The sequence below is a fragment of the Phytophthora cinnamomi genome, assembly GCF_018691715.1.
Source record: "Phytophthora cinnamomi strain GKB4 chromosome Unknown Contig70, whole genome shotgun sequence".
Lineage (NCBI taxonomy): Eukaryota > Oomycota > Peronosporomycetes > Peronosporales > Peronosporaceae > Phytophthora > Phytophthora cinnamomi.
In genome coordinates, this window is record NW_027151003.1 from 328430 (window position 1) to 350790 (window position 22361).

The window sequence follows — 22361 nt, forward strand, 5'->3', positions numbered from 1 at the left end:
CGACATACATGTACCTCGGTGAATCGAGTAGGAGCCTCAACGGGCCCTTGTGAGCAGTGACGTGCCGACAAGACGGTACGTGCGAGCTTACCCGCCAGATGATGAACGAAGGCAGCTACTATGCATGATACATGAGTACATTGAAGGCCACCTGAGAAATCAAGGCCATGCATGTAAGCATGAAGTTGGAGAAGGATGGGCAAATGGTTGAGGAAGTAGACCATGGAGACAAGAAGACTAGAACTAAGAGTTAGTCGGCCTCTCGAACTAAAGCTAAGCTCAGTTATTAATTTACCACCGACCAAGAAAGTAGCCTTAACCACACGTGACATTTCGCTCGAGCAAAGATGTAGCGTGGCTACAACGACATACAAGGAAGAAACTATCCCGTCACCAACAACTCAGAATGAGTGACGAGATTACCTTCACCAAGGCAAATGGCACTGTGGTGAAGAAGAAGGTCCCAGACTTCCGCAATGGAGACTGGAAGGCGCTGCTCATCTGGGTGTTAAATGTGCAAGAATTCCAGGCTTTCATGGGCTACACGCTAGATCAGGGAGACCAATGGGTCTTGGCAGAAGACATGCAAATTTTGCTGTTCGAAGAAGACCAGCGGTACTTCAATGACATCTTCAGGGAGGAAGCAGAGTTTCGACCCAACATTACCGTCATCGCGCTCAAACAGCTCACGGCGCGACACGGCCCGCCGGGGACACGAGGTGTCCTCATGGACGAGTTGATGCAACTGCGGAAGAAAAAGGGCACTAGCGTACGAGTGTACAGCCAAGAGTTTCGGATCTTACTTCAAATGATTCCTTTCCTAAAGTAAGGAGAGAACGAACCCGTTCCTGAAGCGGACGTGGTTCGCATGTACAAGAACGGGATGCCAGTAGATTGGCAGGTTGAACTACAACGTATATCTCGAGGCTGGGGTCTTCCGAACATGGAAGCGCAGTTTGAGCTCATCGCGAGAAACGAGCGTGAAAGCGAGCTCCTGCGTAGAAGTCTCAACCGGCAATGATACCAGCAACCTCGTCAGCGCTCTAACGATAACCAAGGCAATAACCAGCGCCAAAGGAACAAGAAGCCAGGACGCTTGGACAAGGTCTGTGGTTTCTGTAAGCGGAACAATCACAATGGGAACGAGTGTTTCCGCGATCCGACTTGCCTGCATACCGCCCTCGGAACAATGGTAGCGGTCAGTCTCAGCATAACCGTAGCCAGCCATCCAGGAACTTCGGTGGTGGCAATCAGAATGGATACAATCGCAGCAACAATAATTCATCGGATATTGCAGCGATGCATGAGCAAATATCTGACATGGCAGCAATGGTGAGCAATTTGCAGAAACGCCAAGACGATGAATTTGCTGCTGCAAAGTTCTGCGGTAGCTCCTCACACAATGAGATGGCCTCAATGGTCGAGAGGACAGCGATTACGCCTAGAGCCGACCCTCGCATGGAGATTGAAGTGCAGATTGGTCCCCTCCGGCTGACTGTGATTCCAAAACTCAAGGTTCTCCGCGCATTGCGCCTGCAGCGCGCGATCCGTGGATGCCGTCCGCGTCCGAGATCTTGGACCGGTATAGGAACTCGGTACCTCCGAATGAGGTGCCGCTATACGTATGCAGCGCCATCAAAGATGACGCCGTGGCTGCCGAGCTGCACTTTGATGCGGAGACGCATCAAAGGCGCGATTATTACATCGGACTCTTCCGTGAGCTCCGATGGTTTCAAAGCAAGAAGACATCTTCTCGCAGCAAAGTGCCCGAGTGGCAGGCACTTTGTTAAAGTTGGAACGCTTTTGTTGAGAACTTCAACAAGAAGCCGAGTGCTTACCGTGATCGGATTAAGCAAGCGCGTGATCGCTTCGAGACGTACTCGAAGCGTGGAAAGTTGGAGTAACTCCACGTTGCGCTGCGGAGGAGGCTAACGTGCCGTGCGCTGTGCCCGATGGCTTTCAGTGCGCGAAGTGTTTCCCAGGCGCGGCGCGCTTGAGCGACCGCGACCTGAACGGGTACACGTCGTTCCGTGTGCCCGAAAGCCTCAAAGAGTTCCGTGCTAAGTTCTTAGCACGTGAGGGTTCGGGCGCTAGCGATGACCGCAGCGCTCGCACTACTTCCGCTGCGCCAGCGCGTACTGCTCTTCGTACGCCCTCACCATTTCCGGAACGTCCTCCAGCAACACGTTCCGCGGCTCCCATGTATCTTGATGGGGAGGAAATCCTCTCCAACGAATACGAAAACGAGCCCCTTGAGGGTTCGTTTTCGGGATACTATGGTCAACAATCCGCTCAACAATCCAGCGGGTTGAGCCGCGGGCGTCACGGATCGGCGGTGGCGGGGGTGGGAACACGCCCCGACGCGCCTCTCCACGACCGGGTGACCGCCGTGGAGCGTCTGCAGGGCGTTGAGTTCGTCGCCCTGAAGCAGGAGCTGGCGAACCAGAAGGCTCAAGTCGCGGCGGTCTCGCAGACCGCCTCGAATATCCAGGTCGAGTTGGGGACCCGGATGAAGGAGTTGCTCCAGCGCGTCCGCGTGCTGGAGGAGAGGCTGCTCGTCGCCGAGGCCAAGGCTTCCGCTTCTGCCTCGGCTCCTGCCGAGGCTTCGGGTCAGCCGAGCTTGATGATTCGTGCTGCAGGTACGGCTTCAGCCTTCCGACGTAAAAGGTCGGATGGAGGCGCATGCTAGACGGTATGTCTAGCGTGTAAGCGTTGCCGTGCCGTGCCAACGCAGTGAACGGCCCGATGAAGCGCGGAGCTCGCTTACTTGCTCTGAAATCCGAAACTGCATGTTTAGGCAGGTTTTGAGTAGCTAACAAAACAAATGAACTAACTTTGAATTCATTTGTGTTGCCTCTGCTCACATTGTCCGCGTTCAGCTTCTGTTGATCAACACAAGCTGCTATCGCATCCTGGACAAACAGAATTACGGCTGGTCTTTTGCTAATGAAGTCGATTGCATCCGAACTGAAGTCATTCAGCTCGCTCTCCGCTAGAGGCCCAGCCTCTGCGTGGTTCTTCGCGGTGTCTGCGCCCTGCGCAGACCCGTGGTCTTTGTCATTGTTGTTGGAGGAGTCTGCGCAGACTCATGCGTTTTGTTTGTTGTTGCAGCTGACACTGTGCAAGTGTCAGCGGTTTTCTGCGGCTGCTGTATTGCAGTCGCAGATCCTCCTCCACTTAAAGTGGGAGCCATCACTCCGAGTAAACTCGGTAGACGTGGATGCCGCATGGCATTCACGTAGAACGGTGTATGCCCGGTCGAGGCATGAACTGAGTTGTTGATGGCAAACTCTGCCATCGATAAGCACTCGCTCCAGTATTGGGACGAGTGAGCGTAGCTCTTCAAAATGTCGACGAGCACGCGATTTACGCGCTCGGTTTGACCGTCCGTCTGCGGATGATCTGCAGTCGACATTGAAAGCTGGCTCCCAAGAAGTGTAAACACTTCTTGCCACAGGTGCGCTGTGAAGCGTGGGTCTCTGTCCGACACGATGTCGGTCGGCATGCCATGGTGTTTGAACACCATGTCGACGAACAGACGGGCCGTCTGCTTCGCGGTCACTTCTGCCGGCACCGCAGCAAGATGTACCATCTTGCTGAAGCGGTTGACGAAGACCACAACACCGGTATTGCCTCCGCTGTCCGGGAAAGATCATAGATAAAGTCCAAACACATGGACTTCCAACACTCCGACGGAGTCGGTAGTGATTGCAAAGGAGTCTGCGCGAATGGTGCAGGCTCCACGCGTTGGCGTACCTCGCAAGCACGGACGTACTTACGCACCCACTTATACTGGTGGTGCCAGTAGAAGTCACGCGTGAGAAGGACGTATGTCTTCTCACGTCCGAGATGATGTCCCGCAGTCGGGGCATCGTGATACTCGTACATGATCCTGAGTCGCAGGTCATGGTCATTCGGCACGACAACGCGATCCGCGTTGTCGTTATTCCGTCGTGCACTCGATAGCGGTGTGCTCGCGCACGAAGGTGCTTGGGCAGCTTCTGACGAGCCTTGTCAGAAGGTGTTGTGCCATAGGCCAGCAAGAGTTTCGTGTCCGCGTCGTGCGCGTACGCGGCCTTCACGTCGTCCAACAGAGACGACGTGGGTGTGCTCGATCGCATGACGTCAATGGCGTTGACGTCAACAGCTTCTGCATAGTCCGGCCGACGTGATAACGCGTCGGCCACCACGTTCAATCTTCCGGGTTTGTCTTCGACCCGGAAGTTATACTCCGCAAAGAATGAGAGCCATCTCGCCATTCTGTGTGATATGTGTGGCGACTTCACTGCGGTGCGCAGTGATGCATGGTCGGTGTAGACCACGAACAGTCTACTTCCAAGCAAATACACTCGGAACTTTGCGAGTGCGTACTTCATGGCAAGGAGTTCCTTGTCATGCACGGGATAGTTGCGCTCAGCTGGCTTCAGCTGACGCGATTGGTAGTAGACGACACGATCACGGCCCTCGTGATCGTGCTGCATCAACGCGCATCCGATCGCGAAATCGGATGCGTCACACACTACGTGAAATGGGCGATCTTGGTCAGCCACTGCCAAGATCGGCGCCTCAGTCAAGCCCCGCGTGACTGCATCGAATGCCTTCTGGTAATCGGTTGCCCACTTCCACACAGCTTCTTTCTTAAGAAATTGTGGCAGCGGGCGGATCTTGCCCGCGTAGTCCTCCACATACTTGTACAACTATGTGGCCAAGCCAAGGAACTGCCTCAGTTACTTGACACTTGAAGGCGCTGGCCATTCATTGATCACTCTAACCATTTCCGGGTCAGGGCGAACATCATTCTTTCCTACGAGACACCCGAGGACGGGTATCTCGCTCACCCCGAAGATGCACTTCTTCAGGTTCGCGTAGAGCCTATGCTTTCGCATAAGCTCAAGTAGTTTCCGGAGGCGCACCCTGTGCATCTCTACGTCGGTCCTCCCATCAACAGCTCGGCTGTGGATGAACACATCATCGAAGTAGCTCGGTGCGAAGTCGCGCACCTGTTGAAAGTCGCAGGGGCGTTCTTGAGTCTCTGTGGCATCACTAGCCATTCCCGGAGCATGCCGCTTGGCGTGCTCACTGCCGTGAGAGGGATATCGCTCTCACGCATTAGGATTTGATAAAATCCATCTCGCAAGTCGAGAGCACTGTAAACGGTGCTCCCGGCCATCGAATCGATGATAACATTTTTTCGTGGTATCGGTGTCTACGCCGGTACCGTCGCATTGTTCAGCTTGGTGTACGCATGAACGATGCACCATCCGCCCTGTGGCTTCTTGACACAGAACGTCGGAGCACTGTGCGGGGACTTTGACTCCCGCACTTGTCCTGCTTCGCGACGACTTTCAAAGAAGTCGTCGATTGCTTTTACTTGCTCTCGCGGCAGTGGCCACTGCCGCGTGACACAGTACTTCGTGCCCGGCACGAGATCAATCTCGTGCTGGATGCCCTTATCCTGCGGAAGCTCCGCAGGAATCTCTTCCGGGAGTACGTCTTTGTACTCCCTCAACAATTCGTAATAGGGACTCGACTTCAGCGAGTCCCAACCTTGTTCCTCGAAGCGCTCTCGCTTCGTCTTCGCACTGAGAGTGTCATCACTCTCAGTGGTACTTTCCATGAAGAGCTGCCTCAGCTCTTCACTCTCGCTCTTCGTTCTTTCGCTGTCCGAAAGAACGCAGACTTGCTCGATGCGTCCATCGTGCAAGTCGCGCGTGAAGCGCTTCCAGCTCATGACTGGAAGCGAAGTCAACTCCGACGCCGTCGTCGGAGGATTAGCGAGTTCCATTTCACGATACTGGCATCCAGTATCGGTGCGCGTCAAGACGCTTTGCGTCTCGACGTCCGGCGTCACCGCCTCAGTCTGCCCAGCAGACGGTTCTTGTGGCGTCTCCGTCCCGGACCGAGCCTTGCGCAGCGTTCTTCGCATGCGCCGTCTTCTTGTTGTGCGGAGGCCGGCTCCGCACAGTTGTTCTTCTGGTCCAGGCCCGGCCGTGGACAGTTGTTCGCCGGCAGACCCTGTCTGCGGGCGCGCGATATCAAGCCCGGCTTGATCGCATGGCGCTTCGTCGTGCAGCCCGGCTGTACGACAACATGCAAATTGCGTCAGTGCGGTACGTTTGCAACCGTCCGCACTGTTTGCAGCGTCAACTCCCGGAGTTGACACGCCTTTGTCACCTCGACGCCATTCATTGGCGGAGCCCCTCATGATCGAGAGTGCGTCGTTCGTCGACCTGACCTCTTCGGGTCAGGGACTGCCCCTTACACACTTGAACGTGGGTGTTGGTTCCCGGAACCAGCACATCTTTTTCTTCTGACGTCGGCAGCATTGCCGACGTTGGTCTCACTTGTACGCGCCCTCGCGCACTTCCTGGGCACTCCGGGACAGCAGCATTTAGCGCTGTCTCGGCTGGCGAGCCGCGCGCACCTGCCGGTGCGTGTGCTGCGCTAACAGGGCCATCGCTCTCTGTTCCACTGTCGCGACCGAAGCGCAAGAGCGTGCGCTTCTTCCAGTCAATTACCGGGTCATGCCGTGCAAGCCACGGCATGCCCATTACCACGTCGAACATATCGTCCAGATCCAGGACGATAAAGTGTTCGACAACACTCGTTGTTTGTACGAGAAGCGCACGTTCATGACGCGCTTCTCGGTCTTCACGATGGCACCTGTTGCCAGTCGTACTTCCAGAAGACTTCGAGGTACATTTACCTCCTCGAAGTCAAGTCTCGGCAGGCTCTGTAGACGAACAAAGTTGCTCGACGCGCCTGAATCTACCAATGCTCGAATAGAGTCACTCGCTCTCTTCGAGTAAACCTTCAGGATGACTAGGTTCGGCCTGTCATCTTGTTTCTTGCAGCGAGAGCTAGTCTCACTGGGGGTTGCAGTCCTCAGTGTCGCGTGTCCGATGTCGGCACGCGTGACTGCATTACCAGTAGAGCGCCCCGCGCCTACTGGATGTTCGCGTATTTTGTTGGTCCGCGGCGATGCCTAGCATCGCAACGACGGCCTCCTCCAGGGGGCATAGGAGCTGTGCACTCCCGTGCAAAGTGACCGATCCTTCCGCAACGGAAGCATCGCACGTTGCCTCCCTGCTGCTGGTAGCCAGCAGTTGTTGCGTTCGAGAGGTCCATTGGTTCTGGACCTCCCGTCCTCACTACCGGGCGCGGTTGCGGCCTCTGCACGTTTGCATGGAGTTTAGCCTGCCGCAGGCTAAACTCTTCTTGCATGGCAAGAGTGATCGCAGCTTCGAGAGTACTCGGGTACTCTCGGAAGAGATAGGTCTTCACAGGCCCATCTCTAAGCCCCTTCATGAACATGACGACCTTGGTCGCCTCGTCAATCGGGTTAGTCACGATATTTGATACCAAATATCGTGCGCGCTGCGCGTAATAATGAACGTCATGCTTACCCTGCTGAAGGTCGAGGAACTCCGCCCTCGACCGGAACTCGTTTTGCGGGGGCTCAAACGCTTGTCTGAGCACCTCTTTGAATACTTCGTACGTGCTGAAGCACGTAGGATCGGAGAGTCGGCGTCCATACGCCCAACTCCTTGCGCGTCCGCCAAGGCAGGACATGGCGAACGCGACCTTCAACAGCGGGTCGACGGTGCGTCGAGCCGCTATGGCTGTGTCGATCTCGACAAGCCACCGGAGGAGAGGCTCGCCTTCTCTTCCCACGTAATTGCTTACGCTCAATTTCAATGATTGAGCACGCGGTGTCGTCCCTGACGACGCCGTCACTGAGGAAACAGCATCACGCTGCTCCTTCATGATGAACCCCAGAGCAACACCATGTTGCTCCGTCGGCGATAGCGTACGCAGCATCGTAGCTTCTCCAATGACTGTTGACAGTCGTTGAAGGGCTTCCCACTCTGGGTCGGACAGGTGAGGGCAGTCAGCGTGTGCAACATGTGTTGCACGCTTGTTGGAGCTCTCCATAGGCACCTCCGTGCTCATGTGTTTATCGGCTCCGCGTTCGTACACCTCGTACGAACGTCAAGTAGTCGGTCGTTGGACGGACTACCAGGTGTAGTGGGTCTAACTTGACTCACTACTTTAGCTTACACGTCGCGCTACGTGTATGAGGAAGCGTAAGTACTTAGTACTAACTTGAGTTAATTATATTTGAATACACAAATATAATTTAAATCAGGTAAATCTCCAAGTGACTTAGATTAGGTAAAATGAGAACTGTATTGTTTGTAAATTGATCTTCCTCCTAAATCTGCTAAAACTGTGTATCATCTATGAAAGGGGTTGACAGCGGCTGGCTGTCAGAGCCCCGCCAATATGCACGTCTCTGATTAGTAGAAAGATGCTGCTTTCCACCAATAGGATCTTTGGGTAGGTGTGGACCACTCATTGTGGTGGTCCACTTCAATGTATCCATTGGTGTGGCTTACACCAAGGTGAGGAAGTATCTAAAACTTTTAACAGATATTCTATCTGTTAAATCACAAGTGGCTTGTAGCCGCTTGTGCGTGTAACTCCGTTACACGCAGAGTCTGTAAACGGCGAATCGATTGGACTTGTTGAGGATTGTTTTGCTCCTGCGCGAATTTCGAAGTCTCTTTCTTGGACTACATCTCTTCACGGACCACTTAAACTTCCTTTCACGACGTGCACATGATGCGCTGGCGATTAGAGATTGAGGAGTTCGGAGCGATATTTCACGTGAAAATAACGTCGTGGTCGACGCTCTTTCGCGTCTACCGATATCAGACAAAACACCGACCGAACTGGAGGAAAAGCGTAATGGCAGCAGCGAATTGAAGCCTCAACCCAAGCATGAAACCCTCGTTGCCATGGGCCCTGACGACGACGACGACGACTTTTTCAACGTTGATATGCAGTCGCTAGCAGTGGAACAAAGTAAGTATTCCACCTTGCCAAAGAATTGCAGACATGAGCTTGGAGGGGTGCAGCTCTGGGTGGACGCACAGTCGCAGAAGGTGCTCGTGCCCTCATTATTGCGTAACAAATTGCTGAAAACCTACCACGAGTGGCTAATGTATCCTGGGGATAGTACCATGAAAGCAACTATCAGCCAAGTATTCACATGGATCAATATGGAGAGAGACACGAAACCGTTAGTGGACCGTTCTCTACGGAAATTGCCGACCAAGCCGGCCATCGCGTGGCCATGGTACGAGGTCGCAGTTGACTTTATTGGACCCTATGGAAAGCAGAATCTCAGAGCGTTTACCATCATCGACACTTCTACCAGACTGATTGAGGTGCTGCCGGCGCAGGATGGTTCGAGTGCAGATGCCGCCTTCCTCTTCGATCGACACTGGTTAAATCGCTACCCACGACCTGTACGCTGTATATAGGATGGAGGCAGTGAGTTCAAAAAAGAATTCCTAGAGCTGCTGGACAGCTACGGTATCGCACACGCACCAACTACTGTTTGCAACCCGCAGGCGAATGCGGTGATTGAACGTGTCCATCGAGTGATTGGCGACAAAATGTGCACCATGACGATCAAAACCACAGATGTCTGGGAACTGTTTCTCAACAACGCCACCTTCGCGCTCCGGTCCGCTCACCATTCGATGATCAATGCGTCATCAGCCCAGCTAGCATTCGGTCGCGACATGATCTTTGGCAGGAAGCATGAGACCAACTGGGTCGATGAGCACCGCCGCAAGGTTGAGCAGATCAAGAAAAACAATTTGCGTGAAAACAACAAGCGAGTGAACTGGGAGCATCGCCCAGTCGACTAGGTACTCCTCCGTCGCGACGCGGGCGTTCAAGCGAATGCGCTACCGCTATTCGACGGGCCCTACGAGATCATCGCAGTTCAAGAATCAGGGACGTTGACCCTTGACAAGGGCCGATACATCGAGAAGGTTAGCCTTCGTCGTGTTCGGTCCTGCAATACACAACGTGGAGGAGACTGTGAACAAGCACGTGAGCAGTGACGTGCCGACTAGGCGGTGCGTGCGAGCTTACCCGCCAGATGATGAACGAAGGCAGCCACAATGCATGATGCATGAGTACATTGAAGGTCACCTGACAAATCAAGGCCATGTATGTAAGCTTGAAGTTGGGAAGGATGGACACATGGTTGAGGTAGTAGACCATGGAGACAAGAAGACTAGAACTAGGGGTTAGTCGTCCTTTCGAACTAAAGCTCCACCGACTTAGAAAGTAGCCTTAAGCACACGTGATAGCCCTAACAAAATCCCGACCGAGGATTTCAAGGATTCGCATTCAGCCTGTACCATTATTTTGATGCAGTCGGACTTAGTAGTGTAGACCCGGTCCTACTTATTCGCGAAGTCCCGGTCACCATCTGATGAGTCCGAGGTTGTCTCGTTGAGACTCGCTTATAATAGATCTTTGTATAGAGACATAGGACTAGCCATAAGATGACGCGCAGAGTCCCGGAGGGTTTCTGGATAGTCAGAAATCAAAGAGCAGTCTTCCCCGAAAGCCAACAAGGGTCAAGTCCGACTTCGGTAAGTGTAGCTAGCTTATTGTAGTGCCTGGACACGCTCGGCTGCGTGGGGATGCCGGTTGGGGAACTTGAGGTTACCTGACCGAGAGTTCGCCTAGGCTAGGCCAAGAGTTGGCGTGGCCGGAGGCTGGAGCGACTTTATATAGTCGTTCACTATATATTTGTGGGACGGGAGTGTCCCCGAGTGTATTTACCTACCGACCGAGGATTCCCTCGGTCACCCCTGTATTAGGCCTTACCAGCCGGTACCCTTTTTTCTGAGGGACTGCAGGGGGTTGCGCGAGAGCGCTATATTGCGTCCTAGCCCTCGCTCGTGGCTAAGTGGTGCAGGTTTTGGGTTGACCGAAGATAACCTCGCCGCACAGAAGTGTTTGCAACCGACCCGGTGTAAGGGATCGCTCCTGGTCTTCAGGTATTGATCCAACACCCGTTTACCCTAATGGGAAGGCGGGCGTTGTTGGTAAGCCTTGCACCGAACGGTAGCGAGGTTTTAGTGGATTTACATCACCACAAGACTGTCGCGTTAAGTTCTACAGAGACCTAGTATATGGCGCTGAGCTACTGCGTGAGGGAGTGTGTCTGGGTGCACCATCTATTGAAGGACATTGGCACTGAAAAAATGGGGGCTACAGTGATCTAAGAAGACAACCAAGGCGCGATGGCACTGGCGAAAAATGTTGGATACCAAGCTTGCTCGACATTCGCTACCACTGCATTCGTGAGAAGGTGGTGAACAACGAAGTCGAGCTGGAGTACGTGGAAACCAAGAGTCAGCTCGCTGGTGAATGGCCTTTGGAGCTAGAATGCGGTAGGAGGAACGACACATACTTCTTTGAGTCGACGATGTATCATCTCACAATGAGGACTCCGTGATCCTGTTCAATGTGGTGATCCACAAGCTCCCACCCCACCCCGAACACGACGGCAGCTCTGCAATCGATGGATGAAGGTGTAATTAAGTGTTTGAAAGACCAGTACTACGACAAGAATGGAAGACGCCGAGTTGTTGTACAGCGGAATTGCAAACACGCCAGTGGGCATCTCTTCTGCTAACGAAATGGTTGTCTGAAGGCTAGGATGATCTGTCTATTATGTCAATCCGTAATTGTTGGTGCCACACAGGTATTGTGCCAAATATGGACATGGGGTTTTTATTGAGTTCATGTAATACATTTCAGTGGTTTCGGTGATGCGGCTGTTTCTGGCCTCCTTTTGTAGTTGATGGCTTCGCAGCTTTGATATGGCCCACCCTGCCGAATTAGTAGGCCTCGTAAAAATAGGTATTGTGGGTTTCACTCTAAATTCCCATGGGCGATTAATTGAATCGATCCTGGCGAACCGACCCCCGAATCGCCACACCTATCGTATAGAATAGATTTGATGATTTTGTGAGTGCATCTCAGTGTTTGCTTCACGCCATGGAGGGTGAAGATGGCGGCCCCAGCAGCGAGGACGTTCCAAGTCCGTCATTTCGGCTAAGCTACGCCCGTAGAAGACGTATTATGCAACGATCTCAACCTTCCTTATTCTCCGCGGCCGTCTGCAAGAAGGTCCTTACAAGCGACATTAACCCCTCCAACCCCGCCGCCTGTATTCTACAGGATAAAGATTTCGGCAAATCAGTTCCATACTTAAACTAAGATTCGCTATACAAAACTCAAGTGATGCGTTCTGGTATAAAGTCTAACAGTGTTGTAGGTAACTTCGGGGGTAATTATTCGTAGTTCTGTATGACGAGGTGCCTCCTTCCAAACGTCAAACACCTCCCGCCAAATGCCTCCCGCGCTTGACCCGACGCCCGCGAAATCTCCTGCCCGCACGGCCGCGCATGCCCTGATGCCTGCGAAGTCTCCTGCTCGGACGTCAGTGAAGCCACCGACCACAGCGCCGTCGAAGTCGCCGACCACGACGTCCTCGCCTGCCCCCGACGCCTGCGAAGTCTCCTGCCCGGACACCCGCGTGCTTCCTGACGTGCGACACCGACAGTGGTTACTATTACCGGTACGGCAGGTTTGTGTGTCTGTACAACACAGGATATTTACTGACGATAACCTGTATAGGGCCGAAATCGACCAAGGGCGGCTCAATAGCGATTCTGTCAGCCTAAACCAGGGCCCCGACGCATTGCGACGCAGCGAGAAAGAGGTGTGTGAAGGCCTACCTAAACAACGTTTTATTACTACTAACCGCTTCTACCAAACGTGATCTTGTCGTCTATTCTGCTACTACGAGGGCTGTATCTTGTCGACACTATAGAGACTCGTACCGCATCGCCCAACCAAAAGCAGAGCCCAGCTTGATCGCTGTTTCCTGGATGGACAACAGACCGGTGCATTCATTATTACATGATGTAGTACACAAGCAACGACACTATCACGACATGTTGGTGCAGCTATCGTTGAGGTACCTGCGCCCCAATTCGTGAAAGACTATCAAGACGGCATGCGAGCAGCTGGTATACATGATCAGGTGCGAATGCAGAGTTATTCAATCCAGGTATTAGTATTTGCTATGTTTATCGTGTATTCTACTTTTGTTTGTCATGATAATGATACAGATGACACTGCTTAGTGTGGGAACAGCCGAATTTGAGTGTGACTTGTCAGTGGAAGCGCTGGCAAATTCTTCCATCCCACCTTCGTCGGTCCCGTGATACGCGCGTCCTGCGCTACATATGACAAAGAAAGTCGACATTTTTCGGACAACGCAGGGGAAGAATGGCAAGGAGTCGCAAAAGCGCCGTCAGCACGGCTGTAAGGTGTGCTCACCGGCTAAAGTTCCATGGGAAACGACTTACAACTGCGTGGAGTGCTCGGTAACGAATGCAAGAGGAGCACAAAATGAAGGAAAATGCAAGATCTAACTCTATCAGAAGGCGCGGCAGCATGGCCCAAGGGCGCCCACGAACTCAGCTACGTGCAGCCAGATTTGACACGACCTCTGGCGTGGAGGTGCAAACATCCCCCCTGGTTTGAAGAAGTTCCGGCTCCACGCTCCGTGTAGAGGTCTGCATAATGATGAAGATGGTGGTGGCGTTGTGGACGACAGTGAAGGTGAAGAAGGCTCACCAGCGGCGTCTGTGAGTGGCGAGAGTGTGAGTAGTGTGGCCAGTGATGCGATTGGTAGTTGAACTTGTAATCAATTGAATAATGAACGCAACTGCACAGTGAGAGTGTTTTCAGAATTTTTGACAAATTCTCTACAAACTCACCGCCGTGTTCAGTATAATAAAGGGCAAATGATCAAGCTTGCCACCTCAAAAATCCATCTTATCGTGTATGACACACGGTAGATAACAGTGGGGGATTGTGAGCCTTCAAAAACTCCGCAAATAGTAATCCCAAGTCATTTCTTTATCCTGTAGAATACAGGGTAATATCTGCCCAAAATCGCGGGGCTAGAGGGGTTAAACCCTGAGGACAGACAACTCGCTCAAGATTGCCCCCAGTCCACGGATTCAAGAAGAAGACCCGCTACCGACGGGGTTTCCCCAGCATCACCCACTCAACGGCCACCTTCCAGTTCTCGATCATCGCCAAGTCCTGAGCGAACACCGCACTGGGGGGATTCCCACCGGCAAATTTTTAGTAGGCTACTCAAGATTGGCGACTCAGTAAATCCAGCGAAATCATGAGTTGTGTTTCCACCGGCATATTTTGAGAAGGCGCGGCCTTTCGTCCATTCCAAAGAGCTACTTGACGATGGAAGAGCTGGCTAGCGGAACGCTATTAGTTCTGCATAGGTTTCTGTCTCGAGGCTAAGCATCATCTAGCGGCGGCGAGGACAGTGACGACACTGATGAAGCAGTGCAGTACTTGCTCAGTGGCGATGCCTGTACCAGTGGATTGTTTGTCGGGGCCGACCAATGCAATGACGAAGAAAAGGGGTGGGTGAAGCCGCGTAGTGGGGAATGGATCCGTGAGCTGGTTGTCCCCCAGTCACTGTTCGATGATGAACGCTTTCATGGCAGCTTTAGGATGCGGCGACTTACGTTTGAAAAGCGCTTTGCCATGGTGGAAAATCGTATTACGCGGGAAAATACGAACTACCGTGAAGATGTTCCGGCAAGAAATATGCTGCTCGCGTTTCTCTATTATAGTGCTCACGGCGTGACGCTACGGGTGCTGCATGAGAAGTTTGGAATCGGTCTATCGACGTGTAGCGAGATACTTCGACGCGTAGCCGACGCTGTTTGTGCACTTGGATTGATATGCTTGCCGTCTGAAACCGAGCTTGTAAGAACAAAACCCGTGCTAGTCGCGCCTCCCAAATAACTCGCGCAGAAGCTCGCGATCGCGCTCCCTATCGCGCTCCTGGTGTTTGCGGCTCTCCTGCTTTCCTTGACACGTTGTCGTAGAGCGGCACGACGATCGGCTCGAATTTCCTCGAGCTTGTTTACCATAGCATCCGTCTGTAGCTGAACCAAATTCATGAGGAAGCGTTGATCATTACTTGGCTCCGAAATCTGCTTTCGTTTTTTTTTGCCTTGAATGGAGTTGTTCTGCTGTGTGTTTTCTTGGTCTTCGGACACACCATCAGAACCTGGCGACGAAGGGATGTTGTCAACGAGAAGGCCTTCGTCTCCACCACTGCACGAAGATTGCGCTGCATCCGCGTTTTGGTTGTTGTCAGCGAAGTCCGCAAAATATGTTACAAGCGGATGCTGGCACTCGCTGGCATCGGAGATGTGGATTAGTCGAAGTTGACACTTCGAGGGAGGCGTGTTGGAATTCCGATGCAGACACGGCGACCGTGACAATGTTGCCGTGTGACACCCGACAGTTTAACAGAGCTGTGATGAGCATAGTGAGATCAAGATATGCGGGTCTTTTACTTGGGAAGCGGCTCAAGCCCGCTTAAGAATCGTTAAAGCTCAGGAGCTGTAGTGATAGCGATTCAATCTTACTTTTCCTTTTCCATCCTAGTGCAGACTCCAGGTCATACGGACCGAGTGCAACTTCGAATAGTACTTCGAACAGCCACCGCTGCGTAACAGTAGCAAGTTAGCTACGACGCGCGTACTACCCTTCATATGATTGTCAACCACCTATACGATGTTTGGCGACATCGTAAAAAGTTGGTGGTGTCCCCACCAGTATCGAAGGAAGCATGTAGTTAGTCTTCAATCTGACAGCGGGATCCTACCTCTTCGGATTCCAGAAGGCAGCACCTTCCCACCCTTAGCACCGCGTTAACCCTCGTGTCCTGTCGTCCATCGCTTCGATAACTAGATCAGCGGAACAGACAACACGTGTGGTATCAGTGAACATGAAGGCGGTGGTTACCTCTGCTGTGAATCTCAGTACCAGTCGGGGAATGTATTTCCTCCATTGAAAACTCGCGATCCCAAACACCGACTATTTGGATAAATTGTGATGCAAACACCGACTATTTGGATAAACTTGTGGAAGCTGCATGGACAGTACCGAGGGACAGTACCGAGCCATACTGCCAGTCCCCAGTATCATACTGGGGACTGGGCCGACGTCACGTCGGACGTGCTCAGCAAATGCCATGGCCTACGCGGCGGCTAACAAGTGCCTGGACGTGGTGCAGTGGCTGCCCGCGCGTAGGCCGGAGGGGGTGCACATTAACTCAGCCGCGGCACAGGGGTGGCTACACAAGAACCAAGGGGAAGGATGCACGACACTGGCGATGGATGGTGCTGCCAGTGGAGGCCGCCTGGGAGTAGTGAAGTGGATGCACGCGAACCGATCGGAGGGGTACACCACGAGAGTCATGCACGGAGCCGCGGTTGGTGGCTACCTCGACGTAGTGAAGTGGTTGCACGGTAATCGCGCCGAGGGCTGCACCACGGCTGCGATGGACAACGCAGCATCTCAAGGTCACTTAGAGGTCGTCAAGTCTTGCATGACAGCTACGCCGGGGAATGCAAAACCGATGCGATGGATAACGCAGACGCTACGGCAAGCTGGACGTCGGTCATTGGCTTCACCACCACCACTACGAGGGCTACACAACCCGCGCCATGGATGAAGCGGTGAAAAGATGCCGTTGCGAAGTGGTCCGGTGGCTGCAAGAGCACCAAAACGAAGGATGCACCAGTGTCGTGGTGAATTCAGCAGCGACATACTGGGATTTCGACCTTGTGCTATTTTTGCATTCGCAGTGCTGGAAAGGCTGCAAGGCCCTGCATTACCCGGAAACACGAGTCTTCAATGAAGACTAGTGTTAGATACTAGATGCAAAAAGTCAGTCCTCACGTATGATAATCAGTGTCGCAGAAAATTGATGTACATACTTGCAACTACAGGCGTTATTTTACAGGGCAAGATTTTTTCAGAAAGTAGATGAAGCTATATCGCAATACAACTGTTATTTCTAATAGATTTAATCTCGCCACAAAAATCACTGCAGCGGGTTAGTGCCCGGAATAAGTACGATTTTATGAACTACATATGTGCCTCCAAAACGTATTTTTACGGGTTCTGGCATCGTATCCACAAAACGATGCATGCGTCGCTGTGCTTCAATATCAAGTGTAAATATCTGCTGCTAAAAATCAAGTAGCCAAGAGCCGACGCACTGCTGTCGCGAGCAGGTTGGCAAACTCGTCATACCACTGGCGAGTAAGACGGTCGAGGACTTGGGTGGCGGTGAGGCTCAATCGGGCTGGTCTTGTGCCGCGAGTGGCTCATCGTAACTGGCTGGCATTTTGCAAAAGTTATGTACTTTTCAGATAAGGCTGTCTCGTAACAGATATCAAACCACCATCGTATTATATTTTTCTGAGTTTTGCCTATGCAAGTCAGCTGCATACAAAATGAATGAGTTAGATACGTTAATACCGCATCTTACAATAATTATGGCAGTTTATCCATAAACGGGAGCTGTTATTACCTCGTAAACAATATCTGTATCCACGATACACTCCCATAATTTACGAATCTCGCTGTGTTTTACCCTGTGGTCGAGTTGACCATACTGTAGACATGTGCAGGCGGATCCGAATTTCCCCTCTGACAACATCTTCGACTGGTTATGTGAGCACTACCCCCACCCTCGCCGTGCACGGCAACTTGAGCCATACGGGCAAGTTAGCCAATCACACGTGTGTATTTCGACAGCCGCTTGGCTACGGATTGTGTTATTGTATTAATAAGGTCCAACTACATGTATTAATAATAATATTTTCCTACTTCACTCAGTAAGCGAGCACGCCCAAAGTGACAGTATTTCGCATGGTTTTGCTTGGGGGGCCCTATCCAAGGATAACATGCGGGATTGCACCAGGAGAGCTGTTCAGCCTTGTCTTCATGTGAATAGCCCACCTGGCAATCGTTATTCGGCTTTTTGCTCTCTACCCCTCATCCGATCGGGCTACTGGTACCCAGACTCATCGCGATGCGCCTTCTCAGCATCGCTGTACTAGCTGCTACCGCCCTCGTGGCGAGTGCCGAGGGCACACCAACGAGTGTCGCGACGATGACCGCACCGAACCTCCCTGCTTTGGTTCGCTCGTTCACTGCTGCCCAGCACGACGCTCCCACCAAGAGAATGCTACGGACTGACAACCTGTACGCGGTCGATGAAGAAAAAGAAGATCGCGCTGTTGAAAATGGCATCGTGGGCGCGATCAAGTCATTGTCCAAAATCAAGCTGAATTACGATCTTCGCGCCATGTTAAAGAAGCAACAGTCCGCGGACGATGCGCTTGTGTTTCTGAAGCTCAACGGCGGCGTGGATGATATCCTGTCGAGCCCGAATCTGAAGTACTTGGCCAAGTACATTTCCAAGTACAACAAAAAGTTCCCTGAAACTAGGGTGACCATGGCTGGGACGCTTACAAAGCAATACGGCGATGATGCGGTGGCGGCGATGCTTGTATCAGGCCAAAGGTCTCCCAATACAAAGGACATTGCCGAAAAGCTGGAAGGCGAGCTGTTTCGTCTTTGGCACGCCGGGAACTCTTACAGTGATGTTTTCCGGTTGCTCAAGCTCAAAGAAGCTGACAACCCCCTGAAGGGAGATGTTTATCAGGCTTGGCAGAACTATTTTACCGCTTACAACAATCACGCTCCACTCCAAGACCGAATTAAGGAGCTGAAGGTACTGACCGACATATATGGTGAGAGAGATTTGGCAGCACTGCTTCAGAAAGTAAAGTGGGACAATGACTCGATGCGTACTGCCATGACCTTGGAGCGTGAGCAGTTCAACTCCTGGGTATCGAGGGAGGTGAAGCCGGACAACCTCTTTGCGAACGTCTTTAAGCTAAAACCCGAGCACGAGCTTACTCACTCCGACAACCTCGTTCTCAGCGAGTACACAGATTGGTGGAAGACTGCGAACTTAATAAAGCAGTAGAAGATCGAGCACTTATTGTGCTTTGGAAGCAGGATGCGTCCATCATAGCCTCCTCGTAGAGTTTTGAAGATACATAAATCAAACGAGCGCATTGGTTATAAGCAAAAGAAGGCGCAGCAGCGCAACAGGTGCAATGTCTGACGAGGGGACGGAAGAAGCAAACAATCTACTCGCCAGAAACTTTCTTAAGCTTGAACGGCAGCACCTGGCCCAATTAGTCCATACCGACTTCCCTGGCTTGTAGTAGACACCCCACTTACCGGCACAGTGTACCATGCAAAAAAAGCCTTTGCCATTTTCGGTTACCGGTATGCATACCGAATGAGATTCGATTTGAAATATTATTTGCAGCTAGCGTACTCGACGTCTCCAATGTCGTCGTCCGAGTCGATCTAGCACGGGTTCTAGCTCTCTTGGACACTTTGTGTCGGGCTTTGAAGGCGTGCAACCAGCACCACTTTACGAGCTCCAGTCTGCCACCAGTGGTAGCTTCGTGCCGATTCAGGTGGGGCAAGCTTTCTTCTTGCTGCTGCTATTCTTGGCAGCACACCGTTTTCGCAGTGTGCTCTTGATTCATATCCACTTCGGCACTAGTATACATCTAAATTCCTAAGCAAACTCGCTAAGGTCAGGACGAATAACCTTGCTAACGTCTTTGAACTCCTCTACAGCTCGGGCAACAGTAAGCTTCTCGCTTGCTGAGAAGGACATGCGTCGCTTCTTGTGCCAAGCCGTCTTGAGCTCTACGAGGTAGATTGAGAACTGATTGAATGTGAGATTACCTGGCTTTGGCTAACTGGCCCTAGAACTACTCATGCAGTGCCCTGGGGACTCGTGGAGTGTACCCAGAGCAAGGGTTCAACGGAACCCAGACAACTAAGATTGAAATCATCACCCATTCGTCAGGGGACATGCCCACACGACAGGAGAGGCGCCAGGATACAAGAGAGGTTGTCACTTGCGGCGAGGCGAGCGCGCCCTCCGTCTGACTTTCTCCCTGCACTCCCTGCGTCTCTTGCTCCCTAGCGCTGCGCCATGGCGGACGACGACGGCTCATCCATGCGCGCATCCGGCCACTCATCGGGCGCGAGAAGGAGGAGAGCTGCGACGAGTCCGTGTCCGTGGGGACGCTCCTGCATCTCTGCTCGCCGGGGGGACATCGCCGAACGAGTGGCAATCAGAATCACAGTACCTGTACCATATCGGTAAATTTGTATCTAAATGATTATAGCGGAACTTACAGACAGAACTCCCAGAAATGATTCTCTATCACTTGATATGGCGCAATAAGTGATAATAATCTTCAAATCTGGGATCCACCGTTTTCACAAACAGTGCATTTGTATACTAGTTGATATTCTCTCTTTAAGCTAATAATTGATCATCCCCGCAGACGATTATTAAGAGCTTAGACCGGTTTGAAGTGCGAAGTGATCAGCTCTTGCTTCTTATTTGCGAGCTTCTTCAGGTTATGCTCGAAGATCCATTTGCTTAAGAAGCTTTTCGTCATACTTACAGCACACGTCGTCTCGTTTTCACTCGACAGCCTACGCATGACGACACTGGCAGCTGCAGCAAACTCTGCATCGCTTGGAGCGCCTTCCAGTAGAGAATCAGGTGCGTTGGTCACTTCTTCTGCTTTCTCATCAGCATTCTCTGGGCTTGGCATCACTAAATCTAACACTGCATCATCAGAGTAGGCAAAATGCACTTCGTTTTCTCCCGTTGGGTTGAGAATATCATCAATTGAGACAGCATTGGTCAGGTTGAGAGCGTTGACAGCAGCCTGGATGTCAGCAACGGAATCAGCCATGGAGCGCTTTACACTTAACGGATACACGCTCGAGCTAGTAGAAAAGTTGCAGGAGATACCACATTTTCGCCAACAGTTTGCCACAGTATCGGTAGAAACCTCGCTCCACGCCGTCGCAACCCACTTCATTGCTGTCAGAATGTCCACCTTAAACCAGTTCTTCTGTTGCTGGTCAGCTACTTCCAGTGCGTGCATGGGATGAAAGCGCCGATAGTGAGCTTTAAAACAGGCAATGATTCCCCCATCTAATGGCTGCAACACAGCCGTCGCGTTAGGAGGCAGAAAAACCACCTCGACATGGGTAAGCTGGACATCAATGTGCGACGGAGCGTTGTCGATTAGTAGCAAAATCTTACGGTCTTGGCGAGCCATTACCACATTAAGTTTCTGAATCCAGTGGCGAAATATAATAGTAGTCATCCACGCATTTTTGTTGGCATAATAGTGTAAGAAGCCCAGCTCTTGAGCCGATTTTTTCTTGAACGCTCGAGGCTTCTTTGCATGGCCAATGAATAACGGTTCGAGCATGCTCGAACCCGTCATGTTCGTCGCCAAACCCACCGTAATCCGTGCTTTGTCTTGCTTGACGCCACGTGCAGCTCGATCTGGCACTCCAACTGTATAGCGAGGTGCACTTCTGTAAAAAAAAAGGCCAGATTCATCAAAGTTAAACACATCATCCGGTGAGTACTGGTCCAGCTTCGGCTGAACTCGAGCCAAGAACGCTCCTGCTACCTCACTGGCGGCACTAGCTGCCTCGCCATGTAGTCGGATATGCTTGAAGGCGTGTCGTTTCTTGAAGGCTCCTAGCCACCCAGCAGAGAAGGACAAGTCCTTTGTAGCTAGCCCACGTTCCTTCAGAGCGTCGAAAAGCTGCCGGCCTTTGGCTTGTATGAGCTCGTCCGTTATGGGGATGTTGTTTGCCTGTTTGGAGTGCACCCACAGAGCTAGAGCGTCATCAAGCTCAGGGTAAGTGACAGCACGGTTCGTTTTGCGGGTCGCAGATGTAGTTGGAGCTGGTTTGTCCTTGTAAGCGCGTAAAATATTGGAGATGGTTGCCTGTACTGGCGCCTTGGCTAGGTTAAACTTTGTTTTCGCCCACTTTGCGAGCTCAACCTGCGTCATTTTAGGTTCTCGCTTACGTTTTTTCCGCTATCTGGTACTTCTCGCTCTCAGTCAAGTTGCCCTCGCGCAGAGTTCTTGGCTTGGTAGGCATCTTCGCTACGACGGCTTGCACTTCTCTTTCCTGTTCGCGTCTGTCGGTTGCGAAACCCACTGGCTCCGTTGTATGTGTGGTCCACACTACATTCTATCAAATGATAATCTGCTACTGTTAATAAATGATACACGATTTTCAGTCCACGGTGATAATCATTTCTGGGAGTTCTGTCTGTATATGCTGAGGCGACAGCTGGCTCTAATGCTGCAATTTCATTGGCCGCTCTTATATGCAGTTGTCCACTACAAGCCAGGGAAGTCGGTAACATGCGCCGAACGTCTTCAAAAACGAAAATATGGTTCCATATTGGCATATTCCGTGCTAATTCGAATATAACTGGGGCGTGTACTACTCTGCACTGCGCAGGCCCCTTTTTGGGTGTCGTCATGTGCTTCTCGCAAGGCTGCACGATCAAGCTCTATGTGCAAGTCTTGAATAATAGGGGTTCTCAAGGTTGGAAAGTAAGTAAGTAAAAAGTTTCATTGTCCTATGAAATCAAACCTTCGAACCCTGCGAATACTTTCCTCCAAAACGAGGAAAGT

At 51.9% G+C, this 22361-nt stretch overlaps 1 protein-coding gene across 1 annotated transcript; it reads left to right on the plus strand.

Moving 5' to 3' along the window:
• Positions 1 to 406: 406 nt before the first annotated feature.
• IUM83_18658 (Pol Polyprotein) lies at positions 407 to 12715 on the plus strand (the record flags this gene model as incomplete). The annotated part of the gene is made up of 4 exons (XM_067943668.1): positions 407 to 769; positions 12399 to 12460; positions 12520 to 12604; positions 12692 to 12715. 4 exons carry the CDS (start codon positions 407 to 409, stop codon positions 12713 to 12715), a joined length of 534 nt encoding a protein of 177 aa, XP_067786179.1.
• Between the last annotated feature and the right edge of the window lie 9646 nt (positions 12716 to 22361).